Genomic DNA, 18,850 nt, shown 5'->3' on the forward strand with positions numbered 1-18,850 from the left:
TCTCTGATGGATCATTTCCAGTGAGTAAAATGTCATCGACATAAATAGCTACAATAGAAATTGAGTCCCCTAACCTCTTAAAGAATAGTGAATAATCATTGAGCGATGAAGAATAACCTTTAAAGTTTAAGGCAGCCCCTAATCGAGCGTACTACTATCGTGAGGCCTGTCGCAAACCATATAATGACTTTTGGAGTTTGCAAGCAAGGTTAGAATTTGTGAAAGGCAACCCATTAGGAAGCTTCATATAAACTTCTTCTTGTAACTCACCATGTAAAAAGGCGTTATTCACATCTAGTTGAGATATAGGCCATCCTTTTTTCACTGCCACAGCGAGAATGCATCTAATTGTGGTCATCTTGACCACTGGTGAATAGGTCTCGTTGAAATCTATGCCTTCTCGCTGAATACCCCCTCGAATGACCAATCGTGCCTTTAATCTTTCAAGAGTTCCATCCGATTTGTGTTTCATCTTGTAAACCCATTTACAAGGTAAAGCCTTCTTTCCGGGTGGCAATTCAACCAACTCCCAAGTTTGGTTTTGCTCCAGAGATGCAAGTTCAGAATCCATGGCTTTCTGCTATCCAGGGTGCATAGCAGCTCGAGAATAGCTTAGTGGCTCAGTGATAGTAGAAATAGTGTTGAGTTGCTGTTGGTTTGAAACTGAAAGAGCTGCAAAGGGGAATATAGGGAGACTAAGGGGATGAGTGAAACAGGCAACAGTCAAGTTAGTGAGATAAATAGAGTCACAAACAAAATCATTCAAATATGCAGGCCTGTTGTGTTCCCTTTGTGATCTTCTGAGAGTGGGAATAGGAGAGTGAGATGTAGGGGTGGAGACAGTAGGTGTAGAGGCAGGAGAAGGTGAGGAGATAGTAGACGAGGGATCAGGAGAAGAGGGTATAGGAGGATCTTGTACAGTAGAAATAGAAGGAGTTTTAGTGAAGATGGGATTTGAGAAAGATGAAGAAGAAAATGGGAATTCAGTTTCATGGAAAAGTACATCTCTGGAAACAAACACCTTTCTAGTTTCTAGGTTCAAATGTTTATACCATTTTCTTTCCTGTGGATACCCTAGGAAAACACAAGGCATAGCTCTAGGTTCAAATTTGGCCCTATTGTGTGGTAAAGTAGAAGCATAGCAAATACACCCAAAGCATCTAAGGAAGCTATAATTGGGAGGTTTGCCAAAAATGAGTTCATATTGTGTTTTTCCATTTAGGATAGAAGATGGGAATCTATTGATGAGAAAAGTAGCAGTGAATAAACATTCTCCCCAGTAAATGATAGGAAGTTTAGATTGCTACAGTAAAGCCCTAGAAGTTTCCAAGAGATGTCTATGCTTCCTTTCAACGATGCCGTTTTGTTGAGGAGTAGCAGTGCAAGAGGTTTGGTAAATGATTCCTTGTGAAGCAAAGAAATCAGAAATAGTAGAACCTCCTCCCAATTCTAATGCATTGTCAGACCTGATGACCTTAACTTTAGAATGAAATTGCCTTTCAACCATAGCTAAAAATACTTTAACAATGGAAAAGCATTACTCTTAGCACTCAAAAGATAGGTCCAAGTTGCCCTACTATAATGATCAACTATGGTAAGGAAGTATTTGTATCCATCATAGGTAGGTGATTTATAGGGTCCCCAAGTATCAATGTGCACAAATTCAAACACAGTAGTAGATTTGATAGAGCTAAGAGGGAAAGGTAATCTGGATTGCCTTGCTAAGGGGCAGATTTCACAAATGCAATTAGAGTTAGGAATAGAGGAAATGAAACTGAACTTTATCATTGCAGAGAATGGAATGTGACTCAATCTAATATGCCACAATTTTATATCTGGATTGCTTCCTTTAGGGACAGAAATAGAACTACAAGTTGAAGTACAACTAGTATGCAAAACTTTAGACTTAGAAATTACTAAAGTGCTGAAATATTTCTGAAGCTGACTAGAAGAAGAATTGAGAAGGTAAATCTCATTCCTTGCTTCACCAAGAACCAGAGGGATCTTCACTGAAATGCCCTGCATAAGACAACAAGCAGGAGAAAACATGAGATTGCATATCATTTGTTTGCAGAATTTTTGCACTGATATAAGGTTAATTCTAAATAAAGGAACAAGAAGCACATTATGTAGGATGAGATTAGGATAAAGAGTGATTGTCCCCCCATGAGTGACCTTAACTCTAAATGAATTAGGCAAGTTAATAAACAAAGGCGTGGACAAAAAGGCAAGAGAGATGAAGAATTGAGAGTCAAAGGACATATGCTCCGAGGCCCCTAAATCTATGATCCAAAAGTTAGAGTTAGCGCAGGTCAAGTATGCCACAGGATTGTGGAAAATGTTACCAGCACATTGAACCACATTAGCTTGCACATCTGAAGGCTCTGAAGGTGAGGTTCCAGTATCACTGATCTGGACATTCTAAAGGAGTTGAATTAGTTGAGAGAACTGAGTTTGTGAAAGAAAGCTTCCTCTCACTTGATTTGCAAAAGGGAGTTAAACATTTCCTTGGGACAACATTGCTCCTTATTCCACCTTGCATCTTTGTTGTTTTAGTGAACTTAAAATCTGAAGGGAAACCAATTATTCGATAGTATTTGTCAACTGAATGGCCTAGTTTCTTGCAATGAGAACAAATCAAGTTATTCTTCCTCCCTTTAAAGTCTGATGATTGAGATTTCTGACCTAAAATATTTTGACGTGTGGCTAGGAAAGAAGAAAAGTCACCAGGAAACTGAGGATTCACATATACTTCCCTCTGCCTCTCATCTTGAACCAACAGAGAATAGGCAATATTGATGTTGGGGAGAGGGGACATCATTAGGATGTTGCTCATAACAGGAGAATATGTATCATTCAAGCTCATGAGAAATTGAATCAACCTTTCATCTTGAAGAGACTTAACCAATTTCACCTAGCCACCACAGGTGCAGGCACAAGAACAGGTAACAGTAGTGTAAATAACATCAAGTTCATCCCATAATAGCTTCAATTTAGTGAAATAGCCAACAATATCACTTGATCCTTGCATTAAGTCACTTATTTCCTTTTGTAGGTGATAGAGTTTAGCCTCATTGGATTGGACAAACCTATCCTCAAGATCTGTCCAAAGAGCTTGAGCAGATTTAGAGTAAAGAACACTGGCAGCAATTTCCTTTGAAAGGGAGTTGAGTAACCAAGAGGTTACCATATCATTACACTAAGTCCACAAGTTAAAAGAGGTAGAATCAGAGGCAGGAGCAGAGCAACTCCCATCAATGAAGCCCAACTTATTTTTAGCGGAAAGGGCAATAAGAAGAGACCTCCTCCAACCTCCATAGCCACGACCATCGAAAACAGAAGAGACGAGAGTCATACCGGGTGAATCTGATGGGTGAAGAAAATAAGGATGGCTAGCATCAATAGTAGGAGAGGTGCTAGAACCACCATCCTTAGAAGGAGCATCAGATGAAGACACCATCTTTAGAAGGAGCAGAAGAAGTCCAGAATCTAAGTGTGCTCTGATACCATGTAAAAGAGTGAAGTAAACGAGAGAGTATTGAACAATTTTCTACTTGCTTCTTTCATTGAATGTGTACCTATTTGTACAACTTATGAGCTAAGAGAATAAAATAATAATCAATAAAACCTTCATAGAGTTTGTCTGACTAGTGTTGGCTAAAGGAATGACAAAATAACTACCTAAAGAATCCTATATAACAAAATCATGTGGGAATAGAAAGATCCAAAATGGGATCCAATATTTTAACTCTATCTAATTGATGTGTCTATACAAATTGAGCAGACGGCCCAATTGTCACTAAATGAGCAGGCGGCCCAATTGTTTGATTTGTCTGAGGCCTAATTGTCTGATTTGTCCGAGGCCCAAATGTTGAATCAACCAGCTTTGAATATATGGAACATTTACCTTTTCCTTCTTCTCCATTAACGTCTTTTTCATCTGCTCCATTAATACCAGAGTTAACAGGGCAAAAAAACTATTCTCCTGTGCTTATTTACAAAATTCGTCCATTAAAAATTTACACAACACAATTTCGTACGTTGTATACCTTTAGGATATACAAATTACATAATCGTATACGTCGAAAGTATACTAAAAATAGTTAAAGCACACTATTGTATACTAATAATATATTATTAAGGCATAAAATATGTGAATTTTATACCTGGATGGTATAAAATGTACATACTTGATGAGTATTTTATAAATAATTTTTCTTAACTATGTAGTATGTCCATTATAATATCTTTTAAAATAAAATTTTCTGGTAATTATTTTTGGCCGCATAGCATTCTCGTTATTCCGTTAAAACCCCAAAAGAAACCCACATAAAAGAAACACCAATATTGATTAATATACTAATTGGCTGAATCATGACCCGATTGACCTGACCCGTTTTGGAAATCCGGTCTTTTCTTTTTGCCGGTTCCTCGAGCTCGGTCAATGCCCTCTCCGCTTAATCCCAGTTTAAAAAGGAAAAGGAAAATTCAGTGAATGAGCGGGACATGAATAATAATAAGAGGAAAAGGATGAAGCTGAGTCATTGGAGCTTCACCTTCTTCTTCTTCTACTTTTAACAATTATGGCCTCTTCTGATTCCCAGCGTCGCTGCGTTTTTGGTTAGTTTTTTCTTCTTTTTTTCTTCCTAATTCTCTTTATCTATCAATTAGTTTATGAAATACTATTTGGATAATTGTAATTCCGCCTAGTGTTGCTTAATTACTCGAAAAGATTGAAGCTTTAGCCCACTGGGTATACTGGGGGTTGGCAATTCAATCCAATTTAAGTTGCTTCTGTACTATAATTGTATATTGGAATAAAATATTTAGCTGAATGTGGATTTATTTTTGTGGGTGATTTAGTTGGGAATATACCATATGATGCTACTGAGGAGCAACTAATTCAAATCTGTGAGGAGGTTGGACCAGTTGTTTCCTTCAGGTGGAGTATATTTTTTCTTTTTGCCCTCTCACTTATTTAACACAGCAGTTGTTTTATCTTTTGTTTTTTATTTAGTTAAAGCGGATGAATTAGTTTCTCGTAGCAGGACATAGAAGAGTTTGTCCTATTGCAAGTTTTGAACTTTCAAGTGCACTAATATTTCGAGTACATGTAAGAAATGGGAAAGATTGTAAAACGAAATACTATTTTAACCTTTTCGTCGCAATTTGGTGTTCCAAGTATATGTTAGTTTGCTGATTGAGGATTTGAGGTGACTAATGGATAGAGTGAACTTGACAGCTAGAAAAGCATATATCGTTTTTAGTATAAAAATGAATGCATGAAGTTTCTACTGCAGCTGGTCGAAAAACTTTTCCCTGGCAATGATTTTAAAATTCTTTCTAGAGGGCGTTATGTGGAGGATGACCGACTGAAGGAGGTTCTTTTTAGTCTAATAAGAGATGATTATTCCCCTTTACTCTCTCATATTTGGATGCGTCTACCTAGCATTTCCATCTTTTGACTCGTTCTGTTTCTCTTCCTCAGATTAGTGATTGATAGAGAAACTGGGAAACCAAAAGGTTATGGATTCTGCGAATACAAGGATGAAGAGACTGCCTTGAGTGCTCGTCGTAACCTTCAAGGGTACGAGATAAATGGTCGGCAGCTAAGAGTTGATTTTGCTGAAAATGATAAAAATTCTGACAGAAATCGTGACCAGGTAAGATATTTAGACGTCCTTAGTCAATTATTCTTACGAGTACATCCTTGACAATAATTACTATAGTGTGTTTCTTTCATTAGCTGGTCTCTTAATTTCTTGTCCCTGGATTGAGCAGCCATTTTCAAGTTTGTTTGAGCTGCATGTCTCAACTAAAATGTCCATATATATCAAAAGTTATTGGTTTTTATGCTACTCAACGACTGGCTATTTCAGAATAGTCATGATTGTGTTAGTGGAATTATGGAAATGATTAAATTTCATACAAGCCGGTGTTGGCATTTCATTAGGTTCTGTTGGGGATGAACTTATTCTTTATTAGGATATCCAACATTAATATCACTGGTTTTATCCTGGTTAATGACCATTAAAACTGGTACCTGGGTGCTTTAACCATTTTAGCTACCTACAATTTACTCACTTATCCTCTGGAGTTTCTACTTTTGCTTCTATGGTGAATCACCTATCTGACTTACTTCTGTGAATTTCTTTGTAGTCGTTCGTGGACTTTTTGGGGTCACATCTTACTCAAACTTTTCTGTATTTTGATCCAGTCTTATCTTGATCCGTTCATCTAAACTAGTCATTAGCACATAAAATTGTTGAAGTAGTGTGTTCATAATAACAAAGCTTCAGAGAAATAGTTTGTTCAATTGGAAGAGTCTTGGTTACCCTTATATCCCAAATTAACTGTCTTACTTTCTATGTTGGGTTAAAAAAGACTTTTTTGATGAAGTAAAGATACTTACATTGATAGCGGCATCCAGAAGATGTAAATTACAATAGTCGGATGTGACTCCTACACAGAACTCAAGGAGTCAATGAAGTCCAAAAACTGATTTAGACCATTTATGTCCCCATGTTTTTACCAACCAAAATGGTTGGAAAGGCATTTAGCTTTTTATCTCTGGAATTGTCACTGAAGTCTCTTACATTATCAAAAAAAGAAAATGGCACTGAAGTCTCGTCAAAATATCGTGCGCTGTCTCTTCCTGCTAGACCAATGCCGGGGGTGCTATCCGAAACAATAAATCTTTCCCCCATGGATAAGTACTGCTTTTCCGCATATCCAATTTCTTCTCAAATCTTCTATTTTGCCACACATCAGATGCTTTCTGTTTTGCCACCAAATGTAGACCCAAGTAAGTAGCAGGAATTGTCCTGTTTTGCACCCCAAAATCATAGCTAACTGAATATTTTCCACCCCATTAACTGGATAAAGAAGGCTCTTGCTCATGTAAATGTGTAAACCCGAGAGGGCTTCAACGGCCAGCAATATAATTCTTTGATTGAAATGAAGACTTATTCGCTACAATGTTCAAGTTATCAACTTTTTGTTATCAAAAAGGTGCAATTTTCCTCATTTTTATACTAAAGCCCAAATTCTTTAAAAAGTTAACTTATCTATATTGTTGGCTCACTTTCATTTAAATACATCAAAACTTCAACTGATACCTTAACAGTTGTGCCCAAACAGAACACTGTTCTTAAATTAAGATAAAAGGAGCACTTCTTAATATTCAAACTAGGGGTGTTCATAAAAATCCGAAAATCCGAACCAAACCGAAAACCAAACCAAACCGACCAAAAAAACCGATACTTTTTGGTTTGGTTTGGTTTTGGTTTTGAAATTTAAAAACCGATCAAATTTGGTTTGGTTTTGGTTTTAATTAAAAAAACCCGAACCAAACCAAATATAGGAGTAGCTATTTTAAATTTATTATTACACCTATATATATGTATATTTTTGTACAAAGTTTTAAATTTTTTATAGTAAATATTAATCGTTTGCACTTTTAGTATAGTTCTTTACCTTTACATTCTAGTTTAATTGGTAGTTTTCTTTTGTTAAGTGTAAGAATCTATTTCATGTTAAGAATATATTTTTAATTGAGTCCTTAAATTATTCATCACTATTTTTTTCAATTATCATCAATATATCTTGGTAAATAATAAATTTCTCAAAGGGCAATTGATTTGATAGTGTTACGTTGAAAATGTGGTCGCCGAAATGTGTGTTTGGTAGTGTATGTCTTAATTTAAGAAAAAACCGACAAATAACCGAAAAAACCGAAAAACCGACATAAACCGAATCAAGAAAAAACCGACTTAATTGGTTTGGTTTGGTTCAAATATTTAAAAAACCGACTTACTTGGTTTAGTTTCTTTTTAGGGAAAAACCGATCCAAACCGAACCATAAACACCCCTAATTCAAACTCCTCTTGATGAAGATGGCGGAAGCATAAATATTGTGAGAGAACTTAATGTTTGAAGTATTATCATTTTTTTTCTGTACGTCAACTTTTCCAACTCAGAAGCAAGTAATTTATTGAACACGTGTGGACTATCACGTATCACCACCATGTCATTACTAACTCCTCTGTTGTGGCTAATCCTGCCCAATGAGAAAAGGGGAAAGGACAACGAACTTAATACTCGTCAGATACTTCTTTCTCTAATTTTAATAAAATCTATTCAGTTGACCTTATTTCTGTTTTCTGACAGGGTCGCGGCGGACCTGGCATGGCTACGAATATTGGTATGTTTCTATTTCAGATCTGCTCTTGGCCCTTTCTTTTCCAATAGGCAAAAAGAGGGGAGCATGAGATTCATGTGCTCGGTAGCATTTTATTTTCTCTATAGAATATTAGATTCTAACTTTTTTTCTGTAATATCTGTCAGATCCCAAAAAACACATCGGGGGACCAGCTGTCCCTGTGGATTCTGCACTCCATCAGCCAATAGGCATGTCAGTAGCTATGACTGCTGCAGCGGTTATGGCAGGAGCTCTTGGAGCTGCTCAGACTGGCAGCTCATTCAGTCAATCTGGAGTAGATCCTTTAACACTACATATGTCCAAATTGTCTAGGAGCCAACTGAATGATGTAATGTCTGAGTTTAAGGTCAGGATGTTGATTAAATCCCTCTCCTATTCGTGATTTTTCTAGCTCTGATTGAAGTCTGCTGCAAAAATATATTACAGTGATAAAACTTTGAGTACTTTTCATTTATCAAAGACACTCTTCTTAGTTAAGCTAGAAGTAACTGAAACAATACAAAGCTATAGACTGAGTGGTATAAAAATGACTTAGCCAAATAGTCGTATTCTGGTAATTCCTTTAATTATCGTGTCAACCAGTGCATGTGATCCTCATGGATAACTGCTTGACATGATTATTGTAATTTTGATGACAGGTAATGTGTACACAAAACAAGGAACAGACACGCCAACTGCTGTTAGCAATTCCAAATTTGTCAAAAGCTCTTTTTCAGGTATTGAACTATGGTAGATGCTTAATGTGGTTGCACATTTCTGCTGTTGTTTAGCTGTTTGCTGTTGCTGACTTCTCAATAATGAAAATAATCATCTACTCTTCATAGGTGGTGACCCCTTAGATGCAATAGGGCTTTTGTGCTCGTGCTATTCATTACTGCAGCATGGCCAAGCAGCCACTTAAGGCTTCTGAAACTGCATTTATGGTGTTCTATCCTCGGCTGCTTGTTTTATCATTACTAGAAAACCACTATTCAAAACTTTTTGTGCTAGATTAGGACAATGAATCTGTCTGCTTTATCACACGGTTTGCCAATGTGCATAAGAGTTGTAAGAGTTGGACTTAATATATTGGGGCCCTTCAAAGGACCACATGCTATGCGTCGCTCGTGTTGTACTCATATGGAGAGGAATGTAGGAAAATGCTTAGTTGCTATGTGGTGACCTTTGTAAATTTGTAGTAATTCTTTTTGGCAGTACCATCTTGGTACTTGCCTTAATAAAATTTACTTACCTTACTAGAAAAAAGGAGAGGAATGTGGAAAGTGGGTTCCTCTCACTTGTGCTCACTTCCGTTGCCTAGTTATTTTTTCATTCTTTCAGCACTTTGTATATGTTCTTTTTGTAGGTAAGATACAGTAGATAAGCAGCAGAGCTATGGTTGTTACTTTGATGACTTTTATTCTGCCACCTGCTAATGTTTTCTGGGCAGAATTTATAATCACTATCTAAAAGTTTGGAAGTGGAGTGACATCAAACATATGGCTTTAATTGATTTGAATTTCAATCTTTATTATCCTAAGACACAGAGTAGAATATGCATTTTCTGTATAGTTTCACTATATTTACTAGTTACTAGTTCTCAGCTTCAGAGAGCACTATTGCTCCTTTTTGCATTGCATGATTATTGTGTTATCTCATGCCTATAAGTTTTTATTTGTTTATGAATGCAGGCACAGCTAATACTGGGAATGGTGTCCCAACCAATGGTTCGTTCACTGACTCCATACTTTTTTTTCTTCTTAATAACATTGCCTGGCTCTTTATGCCTCTCTCTCTCCTTTTTTTTTGGTTGTTTTTTGAGGCATCAGGTTGTGAAAGAGCAACACCTAATCATCTTTGAAATGTGCAGTTGCAGATGCCAAACATTCGGCAATCTACTGCACCTCAACTGCAGCCATTGTTGCTAGATGGTCAGCGAAGTCAACAACTAGCAACTCAGTCTCTCCCTGGGTTACCCCCACTTCCCCCTAGTTTGCTCCCCCAGGCACGGCCTCAGATTCATCTTGCCCAACCAGCACAGAACCAAATTTTGCAGAGTCAGTTGCCTACGCCTTCTAGAATCCTTCCATCTGTGCAACCCCAGGTCAATGTATCAATTAATCCGCCAGTTCAGATGGGAACTTCCTCTTCTATAAAGCAGCAAATGCATCCTTCTTTCTTACAACAAGCTGGGCCAGTTGCATCTACAAATTTTTCATATAATAGTCAGCTGGGGACTACAAATACAAACTATCATCCTCCTCAATCAACGCTTCCCCCATTATTGGAACAAGGTTTTCAGGTGCCTATCTTTCTTGAACTGTTAGTCCATTAGTGCAAATAAATGAACGGCAATGGCAAAATATGAAATATGTGGAAGTATTATTTTTAAAATGTCATGGAAATGACTTAATAAGGTCAGTAAAACTTACTTTGGTCAAGTAGACGATTGTCATGCTTGATTGGGTAAGTAATTATCCGACGAATAAATAACAATGTGTTTTACCTTAGAAAGGAAGAGAGTCTAAATATCAGGTTCTCTTAATAGCTTTTTAGTTGTACGAGAAGAGAACTAGAATCTTATGCAAAAGGCCGCTTATCTTTGATAATAAAAGCTCTGCTCCTCACCCCTTTTCTACTTCTAGAACGTTTACTTGAATAACTCCCAAAAGCAATGAAAACAGGAAGTCCATAGGATAGTTGCTACATGGAACAGTGTGTATCTTTCTTGCAAGACTTACTTCAGTGGTGTTGTACTTTCAAAGGGACACAAATATGATCTTGTATAAATTTTTTGTTAACAGGTAAACCCTTCAGCAGTTTCTGGTGTCATGGATAATATGAATAAAGGGTCTCGAGGACCACAGGCTCCAAATAATTCATCTTCAATTACCAGACCAGCTTACCCTGCAGGTTTGCCTGAGGAAAAGAGAGGGGCAACTAATAATCTAGATCTTCTTAGCCGGCCATCGAAATTGCCTAGACTAAATGATGGAATAAGTTATGCCTTGCCTGATGCAAGTGTATCTACGTCCCTGTCAGGACCCTCGACTCAAGTTTCAGCTGCAGCAGAAGTGTCAAACTCTGATAAACAAGCTAGTCAGGTAATTTTAGAGTGTTTCTGTTTCTTTTTAATCAATTGCAGAAACTTAAGACAGATTATTTTGCAAATGAAAAGTGAATTTAGATGATTCTACTCCCACTTATTTTCTTGCTTGACATGTTGATTTGAAAGATTGTCTAACTAGTACCCTCTGATACAGTCTGCTAAATTCCGGATCTGATTATGTTAAATGCCTTTATTTTCTCTATAGAAACAACTAATTGTCTTGATTTGGTACTAAATTTGGAATCATGCAGGGTGTGGTTATAACATGGTAGTTTAGTTATATGAAGATATGCTCTTGTTTTTCAACAGGTGCAGCTTCCCTCGGACATTGAGTCTGCCTTGCTGCAACAAGTACTGAGTCTGACTCCTGAACAGCTAAGTTCACTGCCACCAGATCAGCAGCAGCAGGTCATTCAGCTTCAGCAGATGCTTCGGCAGCCAACGTAGCCACACTTTACTACATGAAGATGATCTCAGATACACCTGCATGCTGGTTTATGTTTGCCCCTCTGCAATATTTGCGCAGAAGGGCATGTTGTCTCTTAGATCAATTTCCATATTGTAAAGCAAAGGATCCAGCATATGATTATAAAATGCACTAGAGGCTATTACATTCATGTAACGGTTATGAGGCAAGTTGTTTGCAAGATAAATGAAGGAAAGAGAAGAAATTTGTGGCTCCAGTTGTACTCTTTTTTGTTAGTTATTTGTCAAAGCTCCAGTTGTACCCTAGGAGTAGATATTTGAGACACATTTTTCATTTGCTATTTGCCCACTTATCTTTCAGTAACAAATTCATTGCTTGGTTTATCTTAATGCAAGTCCTGGATCAGTTTTGCGGTTTTTATGCATTTAATTTCATATTCCGAACATTGTTCTAAAGCAACCTACAAAAATCTGGAACTCTGATGTCGCCCTGTTGAGAATCTCTCTTTCGCTCTCTACCCCTCAGAATGTAAAAGCTATTAAGCTAGTGGTCTGGACATTCAATTCTATCCCACAAGAGAATAATCTTTCGTAATTTACTGGCTCAACATAATTCCTTTTTGGAGTTTCTCATAAAAATACTTGTGAAGGAACGCCTGTCATATAAAATGAGAATTATCTGCACCTCATATTTTTGGAAATAATGCTTAGCTCGTGTCATCAAATTCGTGGAGAACAAACACTATTTGAAAAGGAAAAAGAAGGGAAGGAAAGCAAAATATTCAAGATTTCAAGAGGATGGGTACACTGTTGTAAAGAGATGCAACTAGAATTTATATTTGACGGATTTAACTTTAGTCTTTTCCCATGAACTCACTACACTGTTGAAATTATAGGTTCAAAATTATATTCTTTTTGAAATTTTAGTAATTTTCACGCATATTTATACTCCATGCTGAAAATAAGACCATTCAGAGTGGGATTTGAATCGCTAATTTCACTTTTAAAGGTGCACCCAATAATAGTTACACCATAAGAGTCTTTGAGCATGGGTTCACACACATATATTTAAATAATTTTGAAAAATATAACATTATTATACATGATCTAGGGAGAGGAGCCCAAGCTGAATACGCGTCTGCTCCTAATTCACAGCGCTTATACCCTGTTCTTAAGGTATAAGGTTTGATTTTGGGAAATCTACTATGTATAGTCGTCCTCCAAAGTAATAGTCAAAAAATATATTTTTTTGTACATTAATATATAATATGCATATTTTATATATTATAAATATATATCTTTTACATATTTGACTGGCAGTTATAATTATTTTCAATCGAACGACCAAATTGTTAAAAGCCCTTTGATTTTAAATCACTGACTTATCCTCAAGTCCTTCAAAACAACACAATGTAGGGTGTGTTTGGTATAACGGAAAATGTTTTCTTGGAAAATAAGTAGTAATCTTATTCATTTTCTGTTGTTTGGTACGTAAATTAAGGAAAATGACTTTTCAAGAGTATTCATAAGTAATTTAGATATAATAAACATGAAGTCATAAACTTTCGAACCAACAACTTTCCGGACACACAAATTTCATAAATTTTTGAAACCGCTAAACTTTCAAAACCACAGAATTTCAAACCCGCCCGTAAACTTTATAATTTTTAAACCTGTAAACTTCCAAACATATAAACCTTCGAACTCATAATTTTGGAACTTGTAAAATTTTGAGCCTTTAAACCGATAAATAATAAAATTAAAACTGAAAAATATATTAAAAAAATATTTTTTTTCCGGGGAGGGGGGGGGCAGGGGACAGTAAAACAAAACAAAAAAATAAAAATTTAAATTTAAAAAAAAAGTAAATTTTTTTTGTGCGGGAGGTGGGGTGGAGTGGAGGGGTAGTAGGGTGGGTAATAACGGAAAAACTGAAATAAAAAAAAAATTGGAGAGGGGGGTGGGGTGGGTTGGTGAGGGTGAGGGAGGTTGAGAAGGAGTTTTAGAAAATATTTTCTCTTCTCTTGACAAGGAAAACTGGAGAAAAATGAGTTCATGAGAAAAATATTTTCCAAAACATTAAAGCCAACCAAATATGAGAAAACTGGATCCAAACACACCCGTAGTGTGTATGAGTTACATTTTTTGAATTTAAAAAAAATAAATACTAGAGTGGAAGAAAAAGTAAAATAACATTGGTTAGATGGGTGAGCCAGAACAGGTGGCACCTTACCCGCCACCATACATATAACGACATAACGTACACGAAACCTATTTTTCTACTTGTGTTTTACCTCAATTTCTATATTCTTCTCCCACTGTTCTCTGTATCTAACATTCTAAAAGAAAAAGTCACCCAATTTGCCCGAGATTTCTATGTACATATAAGCTGGCATATGAGTAGCGGAGAAGAATTGGGAATTTGAAGAGAACATCAGAATGGTAATCCAGTTAGTTCTTAGACCTCCAGTGAGTGGCCGTCTTGTCAAAGCTACTCCGATTGTTCCTAATAAGCCCAATGGATTTTCCAGGTTATGTATTCGGAATTGTGTTATAATGGACCCTCAGAAATCCCAAAAGGTGCTCGCTTTTTAATTGCTGCAATCTGTTTGTTAATTTTCCGGTGGAGAAGTAATCAAGTTTCTTTTTTAACTTAATAACGGTTTTTGTCAAGCAGTTTTTGTCTTATTATTTGAAGTTTAGAGCTTGAAGGAGAGTCTTGGAGCAACGTTAAAGTTGTCTCCATGTGACTTATAGGTCACGGATTCGAGCCGTGTAATTAGTCACTAATGCTTGCATTAGGGTCTACATCACACCCAAGGGGGCGGCCCTTGCTCGGACTCTGCGAGATGCTTTGTGCGCCGGGCTACCCCTTCTTTTTATTTGAAGTTTAGAGCTCACCCACGTCAACAGTCCTTTAGAAGAGCAATGTCTTTGCGTTTTTCAGTTGTTGAATAGATAGGAGTGATGTTTGACTGCTTAGATTTTATGCTTGGTATCTGCTTTAGCTCTTCAAGAAGACAATTTGATGATCCTTTATTTGCTTTCTTGAGTGAACGACTTGAACCTTAACTATCTATTCAACATTGTTAGTGTGCTAGAGAATTTAGACCATCTTTCACAATGTTACAAAGGTAAGAGTACTAACTACAAACATGTCATCTTAGAAGGAGCTCTTCAACAAGCTTAAGTTTCTCAACCTTCATTGTTCATCTTATTCTCAGCCTCTTAGGCCCTAAAGTTTCTATGCAATGATTTTCAGTTGTTTAACGTTTACGAAAGCATTTGATACAGTGTAGTTTTGGAACTTATCTTCCCCTAAGCTTAATTGAATTCTTTAAAGACAACCAATGTCCTGAAATTTTATAAAAATTGATTTGAAGTATAGAAATGTTCTCAAATGAATAATCTACTCCATGAAACATTATCAGATCCCTATTAGCTAATTCAACGAGATTAGGGAAATGCATATCATGATCTACTGAATGTGATAGCCTCTTTTCATTGAAAACTCTTAGTTAAATGCTAGAAGCTCTATTCGCTATGTTCATCTCATGAGACCATGTATGCACTTCTTACACAGACAATGCTGTGACTGAATCTGATGGGGCCACATTTCAACTTTGCAGTTAGTGCTGGATGTAAAGGAAAGACTTGAAAGGGAATACACAGATCTCCCATTGGGAAGAAATGGAAGAGATGATGAGGAGATGATTTTATGGTTCCTGGAGGATCGCAAATTCTCAGTTGAAGATGCTGTTTCTAAGCTGCATAAAGCCATTGTAAATTTATCGTTTATTTTACTAGAATCATCACGTTAACTTGACTGCCATACTACAACTTGATTATTGAAAGGAAAACCTCATGTAGCTTATAGTAAATTATATCGCAGAGCATGATATCTGCCCATGAGGCCTCAGCTATCTTCTTCTTTTTACTGTTTTCTGATTTGCTTTCCTCCTTCCATCTGGTTTCTGATGATGGAGAGAATGGACTTAGTCTTCCTCTGCCTTTCAGTTGACTTGTTCACTGTGTCAAAGATTTTAAATCCAATTCTCATGAAGTGGCTTTAGCTGTACTCGACTAGAAATTTCTAATGATATACATACTATACGCTACAGGAGGTTTTCTCAATCATAAAACATGGGACACTGGATTGCTAAGATTACTACAAACTTTCCATTACCTCATGGTGATGAGAAGAACAGGAATACCATTCCTCTTGCCTGTCAATTGGCTTGCTTCACTGTGTCAATTCTTCAGTTCAATTATCGTGAAATTACATAGAAGCTGCATCTGAATTGAATAATTGCCATGCTATAATAGTTACTCTAAGCTTCAAAAGTAAGGAGGGATATTAACAATGATGTATTTCATACCTTATCAGAGATGGCGTCATGAATTTGGTGTATCAGACTTGTCAGAAGAGTCAGTTAAAAGTGTTGCTGAAACCGGAAAAGCATATGTGCATGACTGTTTTGATGTCTATGGAAGACCGGTCCTGATAGTGGAAGCATCAAAGCATTTTCCACAGGTAATAATGTGACACAGCTTACTTAAAGCTAGATTTTTACGAATACTAGGATTATTCAAAAATCTTCTTAAGAGAAAAAAGGACAGAACTTTGGCTGTATTTTTGCCATTTGATTTTCATTCAGAGAACCAAACTTTGGACCCACCTCTTTTTGACTGATCAGACTTTCTTAAGTCATACATGCCACATCTCATTGTTTTAGTAAAAACTTGAAAATTTTGGTTTACTTTTTTAACTAAAGCAAGTGAAATGGAAGTGTTAGTGATGTATGTAACGAAATGCATTTGTACTTTCTCTTCGTTATTTCACGCTTGAGTGGATTTTTGCTATAAGAAAACTTTCAACTTTTGACCTTAGGTAGACCTGATCCTTTATATTTATTAAAGTACTTTTTTTTTCAAAATGCCTCCACTGTTTTACTAATTGAAAATATAAAACTTATCCCTCTACTAAATTTTAAGGAGAAGGAAATTGTTTTCCGAAACTTGTGATTTTGGGTGGAAAAGCAATAGAACGTTGGAAGCTGGAGATTTCTTATGAAATAAAGTTTTTCCCCTGTAGATACTGTTCTGCAGTTCTGATGGTGTACACTAAAATTTGGTGCCACAGAAGCAGGATCCTGATGAAGATGAGAAGTTATGTGTCTTTCTAATTGAGAAGGCATTGAGCAGACTTCCCCCTGGTAAACAAGATATACTTGGTATATTTGATCTGAGAGGGTTTGGAACGGAGAATGCAGATCTTAAGTTCCTTACTTTTATGGTAATGTCCACTGTAGTTGCTCTTTAGTAATATTGTTTGCATGGTTCATCTCTCTGGGTTTTAGCTTAGGATGATTTGATTTGTGAATAAACTATGCGGGTACTTATATTGCTTTATCAAGTAAAACTTTTTTCATGATGCTGATACATCATGAAACTTTATGCGTGAAAGCTTCTGCTTGAAAAATACTTACTGTTGCTCTTGGTGCCTCCTCTAACATAACACCCTTGAAATACAGCTTCTTTTCATTTTCACAACAATCAACAATTCTGTCAAGTTGGTTGATAACAGGCCTATAAATGACTTGCTAATGTCATGTTCTCTACCTTCCTGTTGTGTTTACTATATAGTATTTAGCAATTTTCATCGGATCTTGAACAGTTTAAAATTGCATGCTAATTTCTCTTTAATCATTTTGGCACAGTTTGACGTATTCTACTACTATTATCCAAGACGGCTGGGTCAGGTTCTTTTTGTTGATGCTCCTTTTGTCTTCAAACCATTATGGCAGCTTGTCAAACCTGTGCTCAAGTCATACGCTTCATTGGTAAGACTTTCGTGCTATTAATTAAGAAGTTATTTCTTTTCTGACTTATCATATATATTGTTTCTGTTTGAGTCATGGCTTATATTTAAAAGCTCGACTTATATTCTTACTTTATAGTAAACCATAGTTCATTATGATTTTATTTGAAGAGTTACGCAAGGTTTTGAAGGTATTTCCCTTTTGAATCAGCTCTTCATGGTTGCTATTAATGCCTGTGTTTAGACGGACACACTGAGATAGTCTATTTACTGCCTATGACCTCACTTTTCATGTCTGCTACATCTGTTTTTACCCTTATACAGTGAGCCTCTACGCTAAAGCAGCATTTAAATATCCATATGATTTGGCGCCTTCGATGCGTTATTCTTCAGTTTCTCTTATTTTTCAGTGAACACTTGTTTCTGTCATTCGAATCTTTTATGCTTTGCCACTAATAAATTGGACAACATAAGAAATGACCATCTCAAAATCTGGTTACATAATCTTCATCATGTCTAGGCAGAATAAATTTAGTTCTCTCAGCTGCTTTTGATATGTTATCATCTTACACTCTGTATGTGTAATTTGAAAGGTGAGATTTTGTTCAGCGAAGGATGTCAGAGAGGAGTATTTTACAGAAGAGACAGTCCCAGCTAGTTTTAGAAAATGAAGACATGAGCATCTGGTACGCCAAAACTTTGATATACGCAAGAATAGAAAAGACTGAATCTTGATATAAAGAAGCTTCGGCCAAGATAACGATGACAAGCTCAATGATGGAAAGGACTAATGAAGTTATTGGATTCTACTCTTTTCAAATTTACAAAATTTACATGAATGAGAAAATCACTTTTCTCCAAAGCCTTGTGTTAGAGTTAGGACCATTTACAACAGCTATGATGTATCAAACTAAAAGATCATACAATGTACTTGGTTTTATCCGTATACAATAAAGCAAGATGCCCCCAAGGCTTTCATTCAAAGGTAAAAGTTTTACAATTCAAATGTGTCGTGGGTGCACGTCACGAGTTGGAATCTTGCTTTGGATCAAGTATAGCATTCAAGTGGAAAAGCTTAGAGGGATGGACGCATTATCCCTCCAGTTTCAAAACCGTAAAAAAGTGTATTATTGTTGGTTATCAAAAGGAAAAAAGTTAATGCAATGACATCTTGGGGCAAAGGAACTTACTTGTGTGTCCTCGTTTATGTCTAAGCAAATCTATTATCACGCTCTTACTAGAGTCATTCTGTTGTTTTTTCTACTCCATAAGATTTAGCTTGACTCCAAATTCT

The 18,850-nt window shown here is 36.4% G+C and overlaps 2 protein-coding genes across 2 annotated transcripts; both read left to right on the top strand.

Moving 5' to 3' along the window:
- Nucleotides 1-4,447: 4,447 nt before the first annotated feature.
- On the top strand, nt 4,448-12,130 carry LOC107808858 (cleavage stimulating factor 64). The gene is made up of 10 exons (XM_016633421.2): nt 4,448-4,620; nt 4,864-4,942; nt 5,489-5,663; nt 8,170-8,203; nt 8,347-8,567; nt 8,860-8,937; nt 9,892-9,927; nt 10,071-10,502; nt 11,005-11,304; nt 11,619-12,130. The coding sequence occupies exons 1-10, from the start codon at nt 4,584-4,586 to the stop codon at nt 11,754-11,756; spliced, it is 1,530 nt and encodes a 509-aa protein (XP_016488907.1). The 5' UTR covers nt 4,448-4,583; the 3' UTR covers nt 11,757-12,130.
- Nucleotides 12,131-14,007: 1,877 nt separating this feature from the next.
- On the top strand, nt 14,008-18,540 carry LOC107808857 (uncharacterized). The gene is made up of 6 exons (XM_016633420.2): nt 14,008-14,315; nt 15,365-15,517; nt 16,123-16,269; nt 16,879-17,031; nt 17,456-17,578; nt 18,150-18,540. Exons 1-6 carry the CDS (start codon nt 14,175-14,177, stop codon nt 18,225-18,227), a joined length of 795 nt encoding a protein of 264 aa, XP_016488906.1. The 5' UTR covers nt 14,008-14,174; the 3' UTR covers nt 18,228-18,540.
- Nucleotides 18,541-18,850: the final 310 nt, after the last annotated feature.

Source organism: Nicotiana tabacum, chromosome 6 (assembly GCF_000715075.1).
Source record: "Nicotiana tabacum cultivar K326 chromosome 6, ASM71507v2, whole genome shotgun sequence".
Taxonomy (NCBI): domain Eukaryota; kingdom Viridiplantae; phylum Streptophyta; class Magnoliopsida; order Solanales; family Solanaceae; genus Nicotiana; species Nicotiana tabacum.